Source organism: Mytilus edulis, chromosome 5 (assembly GCF_963676685.1).
Source record: "Mytilus edulis chromosome 5, xbMytEdul2.2, whole genome shotgun sequence".
NCBI lineage: Eukaryota > Metazoa > Mollusca > Bivalvia > Mytilida > Mytilidae > Mytilus > Mytilus edulis.
In genome coordinates, this window is record NC_092348.1 from 95,282,849 (window position 1) to 95,305,550 (window position 22,702).

Genomic DNA, 22,702 nt, shown 5'->3' on the forward strand with positions numbered 1-22,702 from the left:
AATAGGTCAACAAGATAAACAAAACTGTATAAAGATAAAGCACATTAGCAAAAACGAAAGACAAGAATAAAAAAACTACCATAACACAATAACATAATGATGGGGTGTATAAGTCCAAACAACGATTGTAGGACAATGTTTGTCCCACATTCAGCCTTAACACTTGAATGGTCCGCAACATCTTTGAGTACTTCGATTCCTCTTTTAAATGATGCAAAACACTTGTCCTACGTGTACCTCCATTACAAATATGTTAATGTCCCCGCAAATAAAGCCCCAAACTAGATCGTTTTTGTGTGTAAATTACATTACATAAACTGCTTGATAAATGAATTAAGTATTGACAATTGGAAACTGAACATATGCCCTCACTGCACTTACCAAAGAGAAAATCCTTGATAATCAGATATCTATTCTATGTTCTTTTGGAATTCAATCCAAAGATGAAGAACTGGATCTTCCATCACTGTATTGGATACATAAACTACATATGTGTCCTTACAAACCAAGAGTATATTTCAGGGTCTTCCAAGTGCTTCACGAAACCTATTTCTAAATTATTAACATATTTTATCAGCAATCAAAGCCGGGCTTCAAAGTTATTGTGAAACTGCATATTCTAGAGTTGAATCAGATGTTGATATTAAAAAAATCCAAAGATCATTTAGAGTGCATACAACCTAAGCCTCTTTCATCTTGCAAACGTATTAAAACATTTAACTTTTCTACGCTTTACACAATTATTCCCCATACCAAACTAAAAGACAAATTGAAAGACTATTTTGACTCATAAAAAAGTATGGCCAACGTAGATACAAGTATCTTGTCTTAGGGAGGGATAAATCCTACTTTGTAAAGAATCACTCTTATTCAAACAAAAAGTACGCTATAACTGACACACAACATATTTGTTACGTTTGGAAGACGTGCTTTAACAGACTGTTGGCTTTCCAATGGGAACCAATTGTGCCCCTCTTCTTGCCGACTTGTTACTTCATACAGGAACTTCTTAGGAAGAAAGAAAAGAAGTTAGCAATATCATTTAACTAACTTTCCGCTATATAGATGATGTTCTCTCACTAAATAATTCAAAATTCGGTGACTATGTTGAATTCATCTATCCCATCGAACTAACGATAAAGGATACAACAGATACAGTTCAGTATGACTCATCTTTTGCCTTACATCTAGAAATTGACAATTAGGGTCGGTTGAAAACAACAGAGATGAGTTCAGCTTCCCAATTGTGAACTTTCCATTTCTATGTAGCAACATTCCAGCAGCGCCTGCATACGCCAATTGATACGATATTCCCGGGCTTGTAATTTCGATCATAATTTCCTTGGTAGATGGTTGCTGCTCACAAGGTCGCTATTTAACATGTTAAACTGAGTGTTCCAAATGATGAAGTTGAAATTATGACTTCGTAAATTTTACGGACGCCATCACGAGTTGGTTGACTGTTATGGAATAACCGTTTTACAGATGATATTTTCCTTATGTTGTAACTACAATCCCCTTCCCTTTTCACGAATGTGACCTATCGATTTAGACTATTTACTAGGTTTGTAAAAACATGAGCAATACAACGGATGCCACATGTGGAGCATGATCTGCTTACCCTTCCGGGGCACCTTAGTGGGGTATGTATTGCTTAGTCTTTAGTTTTCTAAGTTGTGTCTGGTGTAATATTATTTATCTGTCTGTCTTTTTCTTTTCAGCCATGGCGTTGTCAGTTCATTTTCGTGGTATCTTTCGTCCCTCTTTTAATGCTTCTTGGAATGAAGACATGTCAATTGATAGTTTTCCTTTGATTAATGGGGTGTCTTTTTTGCTGAATCTCAATTCAGCAAATAAATCTCTAGTAAAAAAGAGGCTATCTTTGTCTGGATTTTCAGATTGGTCAAATGTTTAACATCTTTCAAAATAATAGTATATGTCGAAATACAGATATAAGGGTCCAACGAAATGAATCTTTTTAATCTTTTGAATCTTTTCTACAGCAAGCGAAATTAATATATTTCGCAGTAGATGGGTAGGGTCAATGATATATACCTGGAGATAACGACGATAAGCACCATTTGTCATCGAGGTAGATATTTGTTACACTCTGTCGTAGGAAACAGATAGTCCTAGTCACAGGCACTTGTTACGTTGATAGTGGATCTTTCAATGGATAGAAACAAGTGCTTGTGTTACAATGGATAGAAACAAGTGCCTGTGGTTCTAGTTTTAAGAAAGTGTCAACTATATAATGAATGCTAGTCTTGCAGTGGATCATGATTCCAAAATAAACAAAAACTTAGATAACGGTAAGTGTTGCAGAATTGATCAATTAAATGCAATTTAGACGGGCTTTACTATGTTTAGTCAGAAACTGTGATTCAAAACAGTACAAAGATAAGTCTGGTATTAAAGGGGCGCAATTAGTCCCATTGGAATACCTACAACCTTTCGATAAACTGTGTTGCCGAAACGTACATAAATATTATCAAATATGAAATTAACAACTTCAGTTATTTCATCACACCTCCAGTGAGTATATCTTAATGTAGCATATTTGCCTTACGTTCAATTTTGCTGAACTATTTATATATAGTTAGTATCCCTTACTTGTTTAAGGGCCAGTTGAAATCCACCTCCGGGTGCGTGATTTTCTCGATGTGTTGAATACCTATAAGTTCCCGTGTGCTATTTTCTGTTCTTTGGTCGAGTTGTGGTCTCTTTGACACATTTCCCGTTTCTTTTCAAGAAATGATTCATGAATGCCATGCTCTATGCTCATTTTAACATGGGTAAGCATTATATTTGTCAATATCTAAATACCGAGCGTTAGCAAATAAATGTTGACAAATATAATGGCATATGTTGAAATGAGCATAGAGCATGGCATGATAGAATTATTTCGATTCTATTAATAAGAAAATTGTGAACTTACATGTGTACTTTGAAGCGGACTTATAACTTGATATACGCTCGAAATGCAGCCATTTTGATTTGATGCACCAAACACGTTATATTGTAGAAAATCATCAGTTTAACGATAAAAAAAATGAACAGATACATGTAAATTACTTTTAGAATGATTTCTTTAATTTCCTTTCGAGCCACACCAACACAAATGTCCATTTTGATCGCTGGCGTTGTTCAAAATTCAGCTAACGTTGTATTTTTAATTGTGACGTCAATCATGTGCAGCCCATGTTTTATTGAAATTAGAACATGGCTTTGTTTCCAAAGATAAAGAAGAACGTTATATAAGAATCTCAATTTTAAAATTGTCGTTTGTTGCTGCATATTGATTTGTTTTCGTTAATTGTTTTGCACATAGACCAGGTCGTTAGTTGTCTTGCTTAAATGACATTGGTCATTTCAGGGCTTTTTATAACTGCATATGTAGTATATGGGTTTTGTTCATTATTGAAGGCCCACAGTTGTTAACTGTTATCAATTCCGATATTGATTATTTTTTGAAGAATGCCCTGAGAAATATAATTTTAAAGGGGCCGTTTTCATCGAAAAATAAATAAATGAAAACATAGATATATTAAACTTTTCAGTGATTCCTAGTAAAATTATAACGGTCTTGATTACATTGAAAGAAAATTCTAGGGGACAAATAATATTTCCGGACTGAGTTTACAATTACAAAAATGCCTCATGTGGTATGGTTACGGTGGATGTAAACCAGAGGTACATTTGTGTATAAGGGAACACCCATTTAACTTCAGGGGGTATGAATTTTTGTCTGAATCAGAAACTTTTTGGGGTTTTGCGTTTTTTTCCCAACACTATCGGCAATCAATTTATTTTTCTTTCAAAATTTAACACTATGATTATGGGGGAAATTAAGATTCAGAATACAGTTTTTTTTTTTACATCTGCTTGACCAATATTTTTTCATCAAACTGGGGAACAGATATTTTTTTTTGGGGGGGGGGACATAACCACGTCTCCCTTTATGTTAAATAAATGGTACCTTGTATGTCTCTTTATCAAGCATGTATACATTTAATGACGGGGACACCAGGTGGTCAATTAACATGTTAACAACTTAACAGCTTAAATTGATCTCAGATAACAGTTAACAATTAACAACACCTTGAAAAGGGCCATAACAGGTTAACACAAAAAGGTATTGCCCCCCTCCCTTTTAATGTTCCTTTCCAGTTCAGGGCGTTTATTACTGTCATGATTCTTTATTATATATATCAAATTTCTCTTATCTTTATACTGTTTGTCCAAAATTCTTTTTTATATCTATTCTTCATATTATTTCCTGATTATGCGTTTTTCTGTCAACCACCATCCACTACATGGGTTTTTTTTCCTCCCCAAATCCACAGGCACTTGTCTCAGAAAAAAATTTCCTATATACGTTATTATAACATAAGGTATATATAGGAATTTTTTTTCTGAGACAAGTGCCTGTGCCGAAATCAGTGTACTGCAACAGCTTTTGTGGAAATATTTAAAGAAAAAAAAAGTAAAATATAAATACACGTATATATGCATTATTTGTTTAGATAGGTGAATTGTATTATTTTCCTTTACCGTAAATAGACAACAAGCCTGGATCAGTATCTATGGCACGCGGGAACCACATAAATGAGATAATCACAATTTATCGGGGATAATGATAGATTATAGGTCGACCATTATAGATGTACGGCGTAAAGTATACTTTACGGTTGTAAATGCATTTACGAAATTATCGTCGACAATCTATCATTATCGATCATAAATGCATTAACAGTCGACAATCTATAATAAAGGAACGCGGGAACCACATTATTGGATAATTACAGTTTAACGGGCGATTCGTAAATGCATTTACGCCCTGTTTTCGATAGCAATTCATATGTACCCAATCACAATAGGTTATCGACAATGCTAATTAATTTTGTCCAATCATATCCATCGATTCAAATGACAACGCGTTTAAGTCAAATTGATCGTCTAGCTAGATCTCAACAACCGACAATTAATAGTATTTTAGAATACTGTTTATCTGTAAAAATTGAGACGAAATTATATTACATGCAAGTTTACAGTTATTAATTATTATACTTATAATAATTTTACCGTGACAAAGTTAATAAGTTATAACTGGTACTAATTTCATATACAAGTCGTTGTAGAATAATTTACTTTCTAATTTCTATATTAATGCATCATTTATCATTTTTAATATAACAAAATATTTTTTTTTATATCAAATATTTTATATTAAAAAATCGTGCATTTTTTTTTTTTTATCATTAACAGAGACACACATATATATAATATATATGTACCGTGACATATATTGTTTTTCCGGATTGAATACCATAGTATTGCCCAGTGCTTCTGTTTAAATAAAGTAATTTGTTTAGTTGTAAAAACAATTACCAAGTGATAATCCATTTAGAACTTCACCTCCAGCTTAATTTCAGGTGATTAATTGGAGGGCAATAAATTGCGCAATCGCACACCTGTAAATCCAGTCACAACTCGGGCTACAGAACTAATTATTGGAAAATCGGACACATATAATTTTACTGTGTAATTAAGAAGCAAACCTTAGCAAATAAATGCGGTACAGAAAAGTTTCTTGCAATATCAACTGATCATTACCAGATTTTAATTTTTAAATTAAAAGAAATGCCGAGAAAGTAGCTTTTTATTTGTTTGGTGTATATAATAACCATAAATCCACTTATTCATGGTATGGCATCAATATTTCTGACCTGACACTACGTACTTTATATTGCTTAATTCTATAGAATTTAATATGCAATGTTTCGGGTTCTTTCAGGAATATTCCAAGGTAAACCCTCATCAGAGGCCAACAAATACTGTCTAGTGAATATCTAATTGTACATAATTAAATAAAGTTTATCAAGAGAAACAAAAAAGAATCATATAGACGGTGAAACATTTGTAAAAGAAAGTAAGCCTCACAGGCAGACAGCTTAATCTGAAAGAATCAAAATATTTTAATTTGGCAGAACTATAACCAATGAATATCTATAGACAGAATATATTCAGAAACAAATTTTGTACATGTTGCTATTGTTTCTAATAATTCTCGCAATTTGTAAAGGAATTAAATTCAAATAGTTTTTGTTCACCGTCTTCTTTGAATATATTAAATCCATTATTTCTCGTTCTTTTGTGCAATTTGATATTATTTTTGTAAGATATTGCTTTATTTTATTGTTTATTATTATGGTCATTGTCAAATATAGCAATATAAAATATTTCCAGGAAGGCAACTCCGCCCATTAAAACGCCAACGATCTGTTGTATTATAATAGCATTACTTCCATAGGTAGCTCATTGACAATCATATTATTTGTAATCAGGTTGCATGGTAACTTCTAAGGTTTGATACGATTGGCGAAGAATTATATATTGTTGATTGCTTAAAACCCAGTGGCAAGTATCTCATGTATGTGTAGGATGATGGTATAGTGATGATATAAGGTTGTTTGCTTTTATAGTAGTATAACTTCTATAGTTCACTGACAATCATATTAGTTTCAATGTTACCTTCAATGGTTTGAAATAGTGATGAAATATTGACTGTTGGTTGCTTAACGTTCAGTGGAACATATTTCATGTATGTTTAGGACGATGAAATAGCTATATATATATATATATAGTGATGACCTAAGGTTATTTGCTAGTATAATAGTATAACATCTATATTTCATCGACAATCATATTAATTTGTATTTATTTTCCATGTTTCCAACTAAGGTTTGACTTGAAATAACGACGAATTATTGATTGTGATTGTTTTAATGCCAGTGACAAATATTTCATGTATGTGTAGGACGATGATATAGTGATGGCCGAAGGTTGTTTGCTAGTATTATAGTATAACTTCCATAGTTCATTGACAGTCATATTGATTTATAACTAGTTTTCATGTTCTGTATAAGGTTTGAAATGATATAGCGATGAAATCTTGATTGTGGTCGCTTAACATCTAGTGGCACATATTTCATGTTTTTTTAGGGCTATAATATAGAGACAAGGCTGTTTGGTAGTATAATAGTATAAGTTTTATGGTTCATTGACAATCATACTAGTTTGTACGTAGTTTCCATGTTACCTTCAATGGTTTGACATATTAATGAATTATCGATTATTGGTTGATTAACGTTCAGAGGCAAATATTTCATATATTCTTAGGACGATGATATAGGCACGGAGATGACATAAGGTTATTTGCTAGAATAATAGTAAAACTTTCATAGTTCATTGACAATCATATTACTTAGGTCTTTCTACCTTTCCGTGGAAAGACCTATTGATTTTGTTCTGATTATTAGGTCTTTCCACCTCTCCGTGGAAAGACCCATTTATTTGGTTTTGATTATTAGGTCTTTAAACTTTTCCGTGGAAAGACCTATTGGTTTTGTTCTGAGATTTATTGTTTTTCTTCCGCCACATTTTGTTCTTACGTAGTATTGTGGTTTCGCAAGATGTCGCCTAGATTTTTTCGCATATGATATCGAACAGTTATTGCGCTTTTGAAACTGACCCTGTTAAACCGTACACTTTACATTGTAAGTGTTATCTCCCCGAACACTGTTTTCCTTGTGTCCACTACTCCTTCACAACCGTAAAAAATTACGACAAATTTATTTTACCAAAGTGCTTGCTATATCTTCAAGATGATGACTTGGATTGCACCAAAGTTCTTTCCCCTTATGCATTTGATATAAGTGATATGCATATAAACTCATAAACCGTAAGCCGTATAAACATAGAGTCGCTTTATTGAAGGTCCTTGGGTCCCAACTTAGAAAATTAGGTCAAGGACAAGGTCATGTTCAAATTTTGACATTCACTTCAAACTGCTTTTACTCAGAAAAATGTTCGGGGTAAAATTTAAAAAAATGTGAGCAAAATGTTACATTACACTGTAAGTCGAGAGTATTCGTCGAAATTATACGCTTAGTATTTGGGGGGGTTTTCATGCCACTGAAATGGAAAAACTAACAAATTAACTAATTATAGCTTCAGAATTTACATCTATCATGATGCGTACATGCAACTTATCTTTGTAAATCATCCAATGCCAACAAAAACCCATCTAGCCCTCCCTTTTTTTTGGAATCCAATTTCTATTTTATTAAAAAAAAATGCTAATCCTTCTTATTTTATGAATAAATTTCTTTCTGAAATACAAATTTATTCCTGCAAAATAAAATCTGCTCCAAATCATGTACATGTAAATACATTCAAATAAGAGAATTGATGAATATCCTATAGTCAAAGCAGGTACTTGATGAATATCCTGTAGTCAAAGTAGTTACTTGATGAATATTCTATTATCATAGCAGGAACTTCATGAATATCATATAGTCATAGCAGTTAAATGATGAATATCCTATAGTCATAGCAGTTAAATGATGAATATCCTATAGTCATAACAGCTTCTTGTTGAATATCCTACATTCAAATACGAGAATGGATGAATATCCTATAGTCATAGCAGTTACATGAGTAATATCATATTGTCATATCAGGTACTTCATGAATATCATATAGTCATAGCAGGTACTTGATGAATATCCTGTAGTCAAAGCAGTTACTTGATGAATATTCTATTATCATAGCAGGAACTTCATGAATATCATATAGTAATAGCAGTTAAATGACGAATACCCTATAGTCATAGCAGTTAAATGATGAATATCCTATAGTCATAACAGCTTCTTGTTGAATATCCTACATTCAAATACGAGAATGGATGAATATCCTATAGTCATAGCAGTTACTTGAGTAATATCATATTGTCATATCAGGTACTTCATGAATATCATATAGTCATAGCAGGTACTTGATGAATATCCTGTAGTCAAAGCAGTTACTTGATGAATATTCTATTATCATAGCAGGAACTTCATGAATATCATATAGTCATAGCAGTTAAATGATGAATATCCTATTTTCATAGCAGTTAAATGATGAATATCCTATAGTCATAACAGCTTCTTGTTGAATATCCTACATTCAAATACGAGAATGGATGAATATCCTATAGTCAAAGCAGGTACTTGATGAATATCCTGTAGTCAAAGCAGTTACTTGATGAATATTCTATTATCATAGCAGGAACTTCATGAATATCATATAGTCATAGCAGTTAAATGATGAATATCCTATAGTCATAGCAGTTAAATGATGAATATCCTATAGTCATAACAGCTTCTTGTTGAATATCCTACATTCAAATACGAGAATGTATGAATATCCTATAGTCATAGCAGTTACTTGATGAATATCATATTGTAATATCAGGTACTTGATGAATATCCTATAGTCATATCAGTTACTTGATGGATATCCTATCGTCATATCAGGTACTTGATGAATATCCTATAGTCATAGCAGTTACTTGATGAATATCATATTGTCATATCAGGTACTTGATGAATATCCTATAGTCATAGCAGTTACTTGAGGAATATTCTATTGTCATAGCAGGTACTTGTTAATTTTTCTATAGTACTAGCAGTTACTTGATGAATATCCTGCAGTCATAGCAGTTACTTGATAAATATCGTATAATCATATCAGGTACTTGATGAATATCCTTTAGTCAAAGCAGGTGCTTTTTGAATTTCCTACATTCAAATGCGAGAAAGGATGAATATCCTATAGTCATAGCAGTTACTTGATGAATATCATACTGTCATGTCAGTTTAATGAAGAATATTCTATAGTCAAAGCAGGTACTTGTTCAACATCATATTGTCATAGGAGTAACTTGACGAATATCATATAGGCAAAGCAGTTGCTTGTTGATTATCATATAGTTATAACAGGTTCTTTTTTAATGTTCTATTGTCATAGCAGTTACTTGATGAATATCCTGCAATCATTGCAGTTACTTAATGAATATCCTATTGTGATAGCAGTTACTTGAGAAATATAACATTGTCATAGCAGGTACTTTATGAATATCCTATAGTCAAAGTAGGTACTTGATGAATATCATACTGTCATAGCAGTTTAATGAAGAATATTCTATAGTCAAAGCAGGTACTTGTTCAACATCATATTGTCATAGCAGTAACTTGATGAATACCCTTTAGTCATAGCAGGTACTGGATGGATATCCTACATTAGAATAAGAAAATTGATGAATATCGTATAGTCGAATCAGGTACATGATGAACATCCTATAGTCATATCAGTTACTTGAAGATATCCTATTGTCATCGCAGATGCTGGATGAATAATCTGCAGTCATAGCAGTTACTTGATGAATATCCTGCAATCATAGCAGTTACTTGATGAAAGTCCTCTTAAGATAGCAGTTACTTGAGAAATATCTTTTTGTCAGAGTAAGTACTTTATGAATATCCTATAGTCAAAGTAGGTACTTGGTGAATATCATACTGTCATAGCAGTTTAATGAAGAATATTCTATTGTCAAAGCAGGTACTTTTTCAACATCATATTGTCATAGCAGTAACTTGATGAATACCCTTTAGTCATAGCAGGTACTGGATGGATATCCTATATTCTTAGCAGCTACTTGTTGGATATCCTACATTCAAATTAGGGAATTGATGAATATCCTTTAGTCAAAGCAGGTGCTTTTTGAATCTCTTACATTCAAATACGAGAAAGGATGAATATCCTATAGTCATAGCAGTTACTTGAGGAATATCATATTGTCATATCAAGATCTTGATGAATATCCTATTGTCATAGAAGTTACTAGATAAATATCTTATAGTCATAGCAGCTTCTTGTTGAATATCCTACATTCAAATACGAGAATGGATGAATATCCTATAGTCATAGCAGTTACTTGATGAATATAATATTGTCATATTAGGTACTTGATGAATATGCTATAGTCATAGCAGTTATTTGATGGATATCCTATTGTCATAGCATGTACTTGATGAATATTCTATTGTCATAGCAGTTACGTGTTGAATATTCTATATTCAAATAAGGGAATTAATAAATATTCTATAGTCAAAGCAGGGACTTGGTAAATATCCGATCGTCATAATAGTTCCTTGATGAATATCCTATTGTCATAGCAGGTACTTGAAGATTATCATATAGTCATAGCAGTTACTTGAAAGAAATCCTATTGCCAAAGCATGTACTTGATGAATATCCTATAGTCGTAGCAGTTACTTGATGGATATCCTATTGTCATAGCATGTACTTGATGAATATCATATTGTCATAGCAGTTACTTGTTGAATATCCTATATTTTAAATAAGGGAATTGATGAATATTCTATTGTCATAGCAGGTACTTGATGAATATGCTATAGTCATAGCAGTTATTTGATGGATATCCTATTGTCATAGCATGTACTTGATAGAATATTCTATTGTCATAGCAGTTACGTGTTGAATATTCTATATTCAAATAAGGGAATTAATAAATATTCTATAGTCAAAGCAGGGACTTGGTAAATATCCGATCGTCATAATAGTTCCTTGATGAATATCCTATTGTCATAGCAGGTACTTGAAGTTTATCATATAGTCATAGCAGTTACTTGAAAGATATCCTATTGCCAAAGTATGTACTTGATGAATATCCTATAGTCGTAGCAGTTACTTGAATGATATCATATTGGCAAAGCATGTACTTGATGAATATTATATTGTCAAAGCAGTTACTTGATGAATATCCTATAGTCAAAGCAGTTCATGATGAATATCCTATTGCTATATCATGTACTTGATAAATATCATATACTAACTCAAAGCAGGTACTTGTTGAATATCAAATTGTCATAGGAGTTACTTGACGAATATCATATAGGCAAAGCAGTTACTTGTTGATTATCATATAGTCATAACTTTTTGAATGTTCTATCGTCATAGCAATTGCTTGATGAATATCCTGCAATCATTGCAGTTACTTAATGAATATCCTATTGTGATAGCAGTTTCACAAGAAATATAATATTGTCATAGCAGGTACTTTATGAATATCCTATTGTCAAAGTAGGTACTTGATGAATATCGTAGTGTCATAGCAGTTTAATGACGAATATTCTATAGTAACCTATAGTCATAGCAGACACTTGATGAATAACCTATAGTCATAGCATGTACTTAATAAGTAACCTTTAATCATAACAATTACTTTGATTTAAATCATATAGTAGAAACAGTTACTTGATGAATATCATGAATATTCTTTAGTCAAAGCAGTTACGTGAAGAATAACCTACGATCATAGCAGTCACTTGATTAATATCCTATAGTCATAGCACTCTGTGTTTTTTGGTTTGTTAGATGTATTTTTGTTTGTACCCAACTGATGATATAAGCTTTTTTCCACTAAATTTAATTATAGTTTATTCTTATGTTGTACTGTTTTATCACTGTCACAGGATATTAGGAGGGTTAGTGTCTTCGAATAAGTTTTAACCCACCACATTCTATATGTGCCTGTCCCAAGTCAGGATCCATTCAGTGGTTGTCGTTTGTTGCTGTAAAACATATTTGTTTTCATGATTCCGTGCATAAATTGTTTTTACATTTGTCATTTTGGGCCTTTTATAGCTATGCGGTATGGACTTTGCTCCTTATTGAAGGCCATATGGTAACATACAGTTGTTAATTTCTGTGTCATTTGGTCTATTTTGGAGTTGAATCATTGGCGATCATACTACATCTTCTTAATTTTTTTTATGAAAGTCTGGTTCTTCTTTTTAGTTATCGAAGAGTCATGCACAAACAACGGGAATATTGGAAAATAACCTTTAATACTTTTTTTCATTTTTGAAGAATGTAAATGAATTTTCCTTTTTTCTAAATTGCACTCATTAATTCTATATCTATTTAAAAATTTACTGAGAAAAAAGTAATCAAAATTACGGTATATAGCTCTTAGGCAGATTTGAATTTCGGGGGAGGGGCAAGGACTTTTTTTTCTGGACAAACTTTTTTTTGGCGAAAAGACGAAAACAATTTTTTTCTTTCAATTTTAGAATTACATATAGTGGCAGCTGAGGATGAAACAAACACTTTTTTTTCTCAAGGTCAAAAACAAATATTATTTTTCTCCAAAACCTGGAAACAAACTTTTTTCCAAAAAAAAATCCATAGCACCCCCCACCCCCAAAAAAAAAATCAAATGCTACATATTAAAATAGGTCATTTCTATAATTGTAAAAATACTTTATCTGAGTTATCTCCACTAATTTGGCAAAGCTGAAAACAAATTACAGCCGTAAAAATGAGAAAACACATACCAACAATCGATCAAATGTTGCTTTAAAAATGAATTAAACAATACAAGCCACAATTGTATTCAAGACAGCAAGTCTGTTGTCTGTTTTTATAGTAAACATTTACTGAAATCGTTTTTGTTCATTGAGAATATATTCCTAAGACAAGCTCAAGTATGTCAATTAATTCATAGGGCATCATGTGATAGTTGAAGTTACCCAGTGCAATCATTTTGTGTCCAACTGTGTCTTTAAAACATATCAAATGTTGTATCCACTGTCTGCTGTTCTGTAGTGTGTTAGGTCGCGGCTTTTTTTTTAAACTTTAGCCTCCCACTTCGGCAATAACAAATCATAGAGGGGGAGGACGGTTACCCGGGACAAATGTTTTTTTGTCAATTCATAAAAATATCGTTATAAGTAACAACTTTCTGTATTCTAAGATCTGCTATGACATCACAACATTGAATTCACCAAGGTACACTTAAGCTTTTATCTATAGATGTCTTATTAAAAATAATATTCACGGAATCTTAAAGTATTTTCTATGTTAAACATATATAATGTCTGAGATATTTTCTTATGCAAATAAGTTTAAAATTTTCATTTTTTTTTAAGATAATAGAGTAATCAGATATGTAATTTGACCCATATCTTGCGGTTCATCGATTTTCGGTAAAATCAAAGAAAAACCGGCAAGATTAACATTGTTAAATACTTCATTTATTTGTTATTCTGTTTATTTTATTATTTTGAGTTTATGCATTAAATATCAATTTCTAACAAAACATGATTTTTTTTTACATTTAATAGTACTCCTTCTTGTCAAGAGTGTCGTATTATAAGTTTTTAGTGCACTTAGGAGTCCTAATCAGTGTTAAGACACACTAACTTCATAAAATATTATTATATGAAATGATATATAGATTTCTGAACAAAAGAACAACCCAAATAATTACACACAAAAAAAGAACCATAGAGCATAAATCTTTAAAGATTTCTTGTTTATGAATGTTGAAAATTTGTTTCTTACTGTTAAACAGTCTCGAATTAATTTATTGATTATAAAATTCTTTAAAAAACACTTTTTCCCTGTTATGTCAACGTTTATTGGGGTCAGTTGTTATAGAAATTTAACTTCTGACACCTCTTAGCAATATTACAGGTAAACATGTGATCATCTAGCCACCTGTAATATGCATTTACCTGTAAAAATCAAACCTTTAAGAGAAAAAATACAAATATACATGTATATGATAATAAAAGGTATTTTACTTTGTAAACGATAGAGAAAACAAAACTTTATTTATGTGTGGAACTTTTAAATTTTACAAGAAGCTTCAATATTCGAGGATTGAAAATTGGAAACTATGTTCCTCTTGTGTCCATTCTGTTGCACGAATAGTCCGATGCACTTTACCATCATAGTTAATACAAGGATGTGAAGTCCGAAATTTATTTTTTAAAACACCTGTTGAACATGTTTTAGAAAGGGTAACTTTTGCTTTAAGGAATTATTTTCAAGGAATTAACTTCCAAAGAAAATAAGTTGACCGCCAATCAAAATCGATTTTACAATTGGCTAGCATTTCCGGTTTTATCTAAAATTATCAAATTTACGACTTGTGTTTTAATTCACTTGGTCGAGGTTAACTATCATTGTCGAAACAATTCACCTTGTCGACTGTAAATGCATTATCAAAGAAGTAACTATCATTGTCTGCGCGCGAGTCACATTAATTAGACCATCTATGATGGTCGACCGTAAAGTATACTTTACGCCGTACATCTATAATGGTCGACCGATAATCTATCATTGTCGCCGATAAACTGTGATTATCTATTAATGTGCTTTACGCGTTCCATAAGTATCATATGTCGTTCGTTGTCTTTTGTTGTGGTATTATGACGTATCAGTCTATTTTAAGCGTTTTGGAGTTCCCCAAAGTTCGATAATGATTCCCCGTTTGATGATGCCACGAATATAAACAAATGTCGATGAAATAGGACTGGATATGTCTGAATATCCTCAAGATGAATACTATATACTTCTTACTACAAAGATAGGGAAAAAGAAGGAGTCAGGAATTCTTAGAAAATCATATTCTCGTGTGGAAGTCCTAGCTGGCACACTTCTGCTTAGAGTAAGCGATAGTGAGAGGGACGAAAATGGGATTGCAATTTGGACCCTAGAAACATTAGAACCGGAAAACATTGAAGTAGAATGTAAACCAGTATTCGATGAAATAAAACAAATTGATAGATTGGAACTACAACTATTACAGCCTATCCCAGTATGTAGTGAAAGGATTGCAGTTTACATGAACAGTAATTGGCTTCAAGAGGGCCTCAATTTAAAGGTTGGAGATGGAGTTATTGTTTATTTAAAAGGTCACCCTGAGTTACAGGGCCTTCTCAGGTATAGAGGAGAGCTACCAGGACAAAAAGGAATCCAATTTGGAGTCGAATTAGCTCCGGTAAGAAGCCCTATCCTCAAAATATTTCAGAGGTTTATCATAAGATACTAGTCCGCGGAACAGTATCGGACAAAAATATCCGGATTTATTCGAGATATTACTAAAATTTTCTGCACATGTTTCTCTGTTAAACATGTTTTCAAGCATTATGAAGTGAGTCCCATATCTCTGTTCTTGATGATGCAAGATTTACAAAATGGCTTTTCATTATTAACATAATTTTAGATAGAAACAGAAAGTAAAATAAAAGATGGAAAGTTTGAATTAAATTATGTCAGAGGTCAGGAAATAACAGGTAAGATGAAAATACACTGATTTCTAAAATCTAATTTATTACAATTCAGTTAAATTTAGTAATAATGCAACATGAGGTGTCGGCAGGACTTATTTAAAATGAAAGTACATTTTGTACCTGTACATTTACCTATTAAAATCATGTTTAAATTAAAGCATAAACAGTCAGAGATATTTATAACTCTATAGGGTACAGAAAATAACTTGCGTGTGTGATTACAGTTACTTTCATGAGTTGTCTACTCTTTATTCCTTAAATTTTTTGAAATCTGTAATAACATAATATATTTGTTATTTGTAAAATTATTTCATTTATAGTGGGCTCTAGTGAACTCTTGAGACTTTGCGCAGAAACTAAATACATAGCCTTGATAACTAATTCTTTAATTTAATTAATACATTTTTTATTAACCATGGTAAATCAATAAGACGGAGGCTATTAAGGGATAAACTTAGCTGTGATAACAAGGCTAGGTTATTAAAAGAATATAACTTTTTATATACATGATATAAGACACTTGGGAATTACAGAGAAACTTGTGCAGAACATTCATGACATTACATGCTCTAGATCTGGTCATTATTTCTTACAATAAATAAGAATACATATATATATGATATAGAGAAGCTGTGACAACACCCTTTAGTTATTACAGGCAATTTTTTTCTGCAATAACATATATACATGATATAGGTGTACTATGCAAAATTGACAAACTACATGTATGAACTGTTATACATTGTATCTTTCAATAGTTAAGTTTACTAATAGACAAAAGTAATATCAAGAGAACTTTTATACATTTAAACTAAACTGATGATGTATATTGTCCCTTTGAAACATGTAACATACATATATGTTATCACAGTTCTTTGATTTTTCAGTCCACAATAACAAATGTATGTTATTTTTCTGTAATAACCCGATAGAGTTATATCCCTGACTGTTAAAATGCAGTCATCTTTTGTAACTTGTTTAATAAGTCAATTGAATTCCTAATTTATGAAACTTGATTAAAAAGTGTGTACAGAGCTAACAAATTTATACAATAATTCAGAAATTATTGCGTGCATTTATTATCGCGATTTTGTCATTTTAGACTAAAATTAATCTATAAATGCGATCTTAATTTTTGCAATATTGAGAAATATCCAATAAGTTCATATAAATTTTTCAAAACGAGAGTTTAAATTATTGCAATGTAAACCTTTGGCATTTTTGCATTAATAAAAACATCGCAATAATTTCTGAATTTATAGTATTCATATTTCTGATTCCTGTTTTTCCTGAAATTAAGGATAAGGACAATGAATAGTACCCCAGAAAATTTTGTTAGAATATATACAAAATATAATTATTTATCATGTTTATAGAATGTGACAATGCAAAAGTACATTGTACAAAAGTATAAGCAGATAAGACTTTTTACATGTAACTAGTATAGATATTTAATATTTAAATTTTCCTGATGCCAGATGAATACTAGAAATTGAAGGCATTATTTATATATTTCATGTATTTAATTCTACATTTTCTAATTCTGTAATCATGCATACATGGCACATGTTTACTTACATGAACAAGAAATTTAACTACTTACAGAGTACATTGTACATACATCAGTTTCTTCTTTAAAATTTAAATTCATCTTATAAATTGTCCTGGATGGAAATTTCCACCAATGAAAACAAACGAAGCAGACTAAGGTATCAACTTACAAATGTACATGTATGTAAAAGTAAAGGAAGGTTATACAGGTCATGAAATTCAAATTCTTTGAAAAAAGGATACATGTGCCATTTATAACTTGTAACATAGATGTACTATTCATGAGTTATAACTTTGTTAAACAAGTGAAGTTATATTAATTTTGTAGTATAAAATTTCAAAACTCCATGAAAAAACCCATGTTATGCAATGCTAAAACAAACATTTAAAAAATAGTAATAATATACAGGCAGCATACAGTCCAATATACAATAACCATGGTAACAGACATAATTTATTGTCGAGCCTGCAACTTTTGTTGCAGAAAGCTCGACATAGGGATAGTGATCCGGCGGCGGCGGCGGCGGTGTTAGCTTACTTCTTAAAAGCTATATATTTTAGAAGGTGGAAGACCTGGATGCTTCATATTTTGTATATAGATGCCTCATGTTACAAAGTTTCCGTCAGTCACATGTCCATTGTCCTTGACCTCATTTTCATGGTTCAGTGACCACTTGAAAAAAAAGTTCAGATTTTTTGTAATGTTAAATTCTCTCTTACCGTAAGTAATAGGATAACTATATTTCGTATGTGCGTACCTTGCAAGGTCCTCATGCCCGTCAGACAGTTTTCACTTGACCTCGACCTCATTTCATGGATCAGTGAACAAGGTTAAGTTTTGGTGGTCAAGTCCATATCTCAGATACTATAAGCAATAGGTCTAGTATATTCGGTGTATGGAAGGACTGTAAGGTGTACATGTCCAACTGGCAGGTGTCATCTGACCTTGACCTCATTTTCATGGTTCAGTGGTTATAGTAAAGTTTTTGTGTTTTGGACTGTTTTTCTCATACTTTATGCAATAGGTTTACTATATTTGTTGTATGGAATGATTGTAAGGTGTACATGTCTAGCGGGCAGATGTCATCTGACCTTGACCTCATTTTCATGGTTCAGTGGTTATAGTTAAATTTTTGTGTTTTGGTCTGTTTTTCTCATACTTTATGCAATAGGTTTACTATATTTGTTGGATGGAATGATTGTAAGGTGTACATGTCTAGCGGGCAGATGTCATCTGACCTTGACCTCATTTTCATGGTTTAGTGGTCAAAGTTAAGTTTTTGAGTTTTGGTCTTTTTATCTAATACTATATGTCATAGGTCAACTATATTTGGTGTATGGAAATATTTTATGGTCTATATGTCAGTCGCGCAGGTTTTATTTGACCTTGACCTGGTTTTCACGGTTCATTGCTCAGTGTTAAGTTTTTGTGTTTTGGTCTATTTTCTTAAACTATAAGCAATAGGCTCAACTATATTTGTCATGTTTGTTGTATGGAAGCATTGTTAGCTGTACATGTCTGCCTGGCATATGGTTCAACTGACCTTGACCTCATTTTCATGATTTATGTTAAGTTTATGTGACAGTCATAATAAAGCTTTATATTTAGGAGTATCAACATAATATCAATGATTAGTAAAGAAGGCGAGACATTTCAGTGTGTGCACTCTTGTATTGTACAAGGTCCTATTTTTTGTCAGGAAAGTACATGCATTCTTTTCTTTCTTTCAGAAATTGACAGACCAGCTTTTTTTAGTAGTTGTTAAAGTCATATCTATATATATATGGATTTATATTTTGGAAAACAAATTTCAAAAAGTTTTGAATAATAAAACTTTCAATAAATATTTCAGTTGTTTTACATGCATGTAGCATGATGTTTTAGGGCATCATATCTTTTCAATTCACCTATCCTTCAACTTTGGTTTATCTGATATAAGACAATAGCAATCAAAATCAAGGAGTAAACAAAGACTCATAAAACCAAGGGACATTTACATCAACAGTTATAAATAATAAATAAGAAACAACACAAACTCCACTAAAAAACGGGAGTGAAATCAGGTGCTCCGGAAGGGTAGGCATTTCCTGCACCGTATACGGCACCCGTTGTGTTATTTCTTTGTTCAGTTTGGTAATAATATGTATATATACATGATATATATAAGTTTAAACATTCGTTGGTTTATTCTATTTTTCTCCTATACCCAAATGTTCTTGTAACAACTTTTTCCTCAGATTTCTGCAAACAAAACCTACAAATGTATAGAATCCAAAATGCAGGAATCATTGCATAAAAATATTGTGTTGATTTTTTGGGCCTTTTTGGAATATTAGCTGTGTCACAGATATATGGTTTATTTGTTGCTTATAAAAGGATATACATTTTGTACCTTTACACGAAAACTGGCAATCATGGTCTATTAAGATTAGAGTCAAATGCACTTGCCAAGAGCTTAGTTTTAACTCACAACCTACATTTTTGGAATAAACTTGCTGTCAGGCAATCTGTAGACTTTTACCATTGACTCCTTTCCGTGGCTCTTGACCATGTTGACCTTTTTGTGCTTTACATTAGAAACAACTCAGATTCTTAAGATTATCTTGTTATGTTAGAATTCTGATATTAAGATGATAGTCAGACCCAAACCTCTCATATTTGGTGATTTGAATTCAACATTGTTTTAAATTGGAAGATAATTTTTACAGTTTGGTTTGTACAAAAATTATTTATTGATATTTGTATTTAGGATTATTAGGATCAAATAATAAATGCATAAATATATAAATATTTATAAGGAAAATAATCTGATTACCAAATTTGAATGTGATCAATTCTGAAATTATTGCCATTGATTTTCTGGATATCAGACTTACACAATGTCCTCCAAAAACATTGCAAAAAATAAATCACAAATCATTGCCACCAATTGCAACTGTTCATGTATTTCCTGCATACAGGGGCATGACTTTTTGAAGTTTTTCATTCATAAATTTTTTAAATGGATTTCGACAGGTTAGGAATGTTGGAGATCTATTTTTAACTTGATAGAATTGTTATTATTTTACTTTTCTTTCGAGAAAAATGTCCTGGTATCTGGTTTTACCTGACTTTTCACCGCATTGAAACTAAATGAATCGCCTTAAGGAAGTTTTCTTAGCTTTTGACTACATAAAGTTATCGTTTAGTGTCACTTACATTTTGACCTATTACGGAAAACCAAATCTGTGTTTTTATTTGTACGATCAGACCACTATTTTAAGGAGTGGTTCACCATGTCGTGGGGTAAATGATGCTTTTTTATTAATATCATTGCAATGATTTCTGTTTGTAACTTCCGTGGTCGATTTTTTGAAAATCTAAAGATTTACAAATGTATGTAGGCGTAATTTTTTTGGCATACTATCAAATATTTATGTCACATACATGTAGGCCTTTTTTTTTTTTTAAGATATTGTGCAAGCTTGCACTGATCTAGAAGACCTGCTTGATACAAGAAAAACAAAAAAAAACAGTTATTATTCCACAAAATTATGCATGGAAGACATGCACATTTTCAAATTTTCACACAAACTTTTTCTCTCAACAATTTCTAAGTATTCTTGTCTTGATAATTTGAATAGATCTGTTGCATATAAAAATGATACTTTGATCTTTTTGTCAGCAAGCACACAAGATAATGAGTCAGTGATATCCTAACATGCCTAACAGACTTATCAATGTAATAAACAAAATCTTAATTATCTATCTGTTTTGTGGGATGTACCAAGCCTGCATCCCTCAAAATGTAACCAAAGGAAGTGAAATATTTGCTTGTTGTGATCTGGGAAATGAGGACCCTCCATTTTGTGACTTTCAGGTGACATTTTACAAAATCATATCAATACATTTCCCCATAACAAAATGTAAATTCACTTGTGCATTAGTGATTGACATCAAATTGCTGTTGTGATGATCTTCGAGGCAGCAGAAAGACATTTATTAATGCTGGACTAAATATGTTGAGAGTAATATAACTTATCATGCTAATGAGGTATGATTGAGAACTATTCTGTACTGCAAATTCTGAAATTGTTTCCTGGCCTTCGGCTGTTTTCTGTTCTTCGGTCGGGTTGTTGTCTCTTTGACACATTCCCCATTTCCATTCTCAATTTCATTATGCAAATTATTGCTGCAAATTTGTCATTTTATCCCAAAATGACTTAATATTATTGTGATACTGAGAGAATTTTGCCATCAAATCCAAAATGCCAGTTTAAATTATTGGGATTACAACCTAGCTTGTTTTTTTCCCCAATAATTAAAACATCTTGAAAGATATTGAACTGACCATGCACACCAGCTTCTTTATTGCTCATTGTTGAAGGAGTGAGGTAAGGTGACCTATAGATGTTAACTTCTATGTCATTTGGTCACTGGTGGAGAGTTGTCTCATTGACAATCATACCACATCTTCATTTGTTATATGCATTGTACACAACTAATATACTTTACACAAGAGTTACTAAACTATGATTTAAGGTCACCTTCTGATCAAGAGTATAATGAATTCATAAGAGAGGTGACTTCTGAATGTGGTATTACTACAGTGGGACAAGAAGAGTGTGACGTGACAGGTTTTTGCTTAATTGAAGTGACCTTCATAGCAGTGACCTTAACAGCAGGTTTGATTGTACATTCTGAATGTTTAAGCAAATATTAACCTCAATAACCTATGACTTTGTGTATTACAGGAACATAGAGGTAAAGGTACTTGTGATGGAGTATTCCGTAAGAAACGGTTCTTCACTTGTGAACCAAACTGTGGGGTGTTTGTGCCTCTGCATAAAATCCGAGCTGATCCAACATCTAGACACGCTGTTAATACAGCTACTGCAAGTTTACGACAGGAAATAGCTGAATGTGGTCTAAGGATCGGTAACCAGATTGTCTGGCTCAGTGACAATGGACCTGAATATGGAGAGGTCAAGTGGGTCGGGGTATTACCGGACTCACGCAGGAATGATATAACTGTTGGAGTGGAATTTGTAAGTAATAATCAGTGTATCATGTTTTTGAATATAAACAGTTTATGTACACCAAAATATTCAATTACAGGCAAAATCATTGTCAGACTTGGCATCTCTATTCAAAGAATGACAGAACTTGTTTTCTACAT

General features: G+C 32.0%; 1 protein-coding gene across 2 annotated transcripts in view; it reads left to right on the forward strand.

Annotated features, from left to right (window-relative positions):
* The first annotated feature begins 15,093 nt into the window (after positions 1–15,093).
* LOC139524882 (ubiquitin carboxyl-terminal hydrolase CYLD-like) overlaps positions 15,094–22,702 on the forward strand; it is a 52,097-nt gene continuing 44,488 nt past the window's right edge. Inside the window, exons 1-2 of one of the 2 annotated variants that reach the window (XM_071320019.1) lie at positions 15,094–15,700; positions 22,278–22,571. In XM_071320019.1, coding sequence (XP_071176120.1) covers positions 15,239–15,700; positions 22,278–22,571 — 756 coding nt within the window. In that variant the 5' untranslated portion in view covers positions 15,094–15,238. The remainder of the gene's footprint in view (positions 15,701–22,277; positions 22,572–22,702) is intronic. The other variant, XM_071320020.1, reaches the window with a different exon arrangement.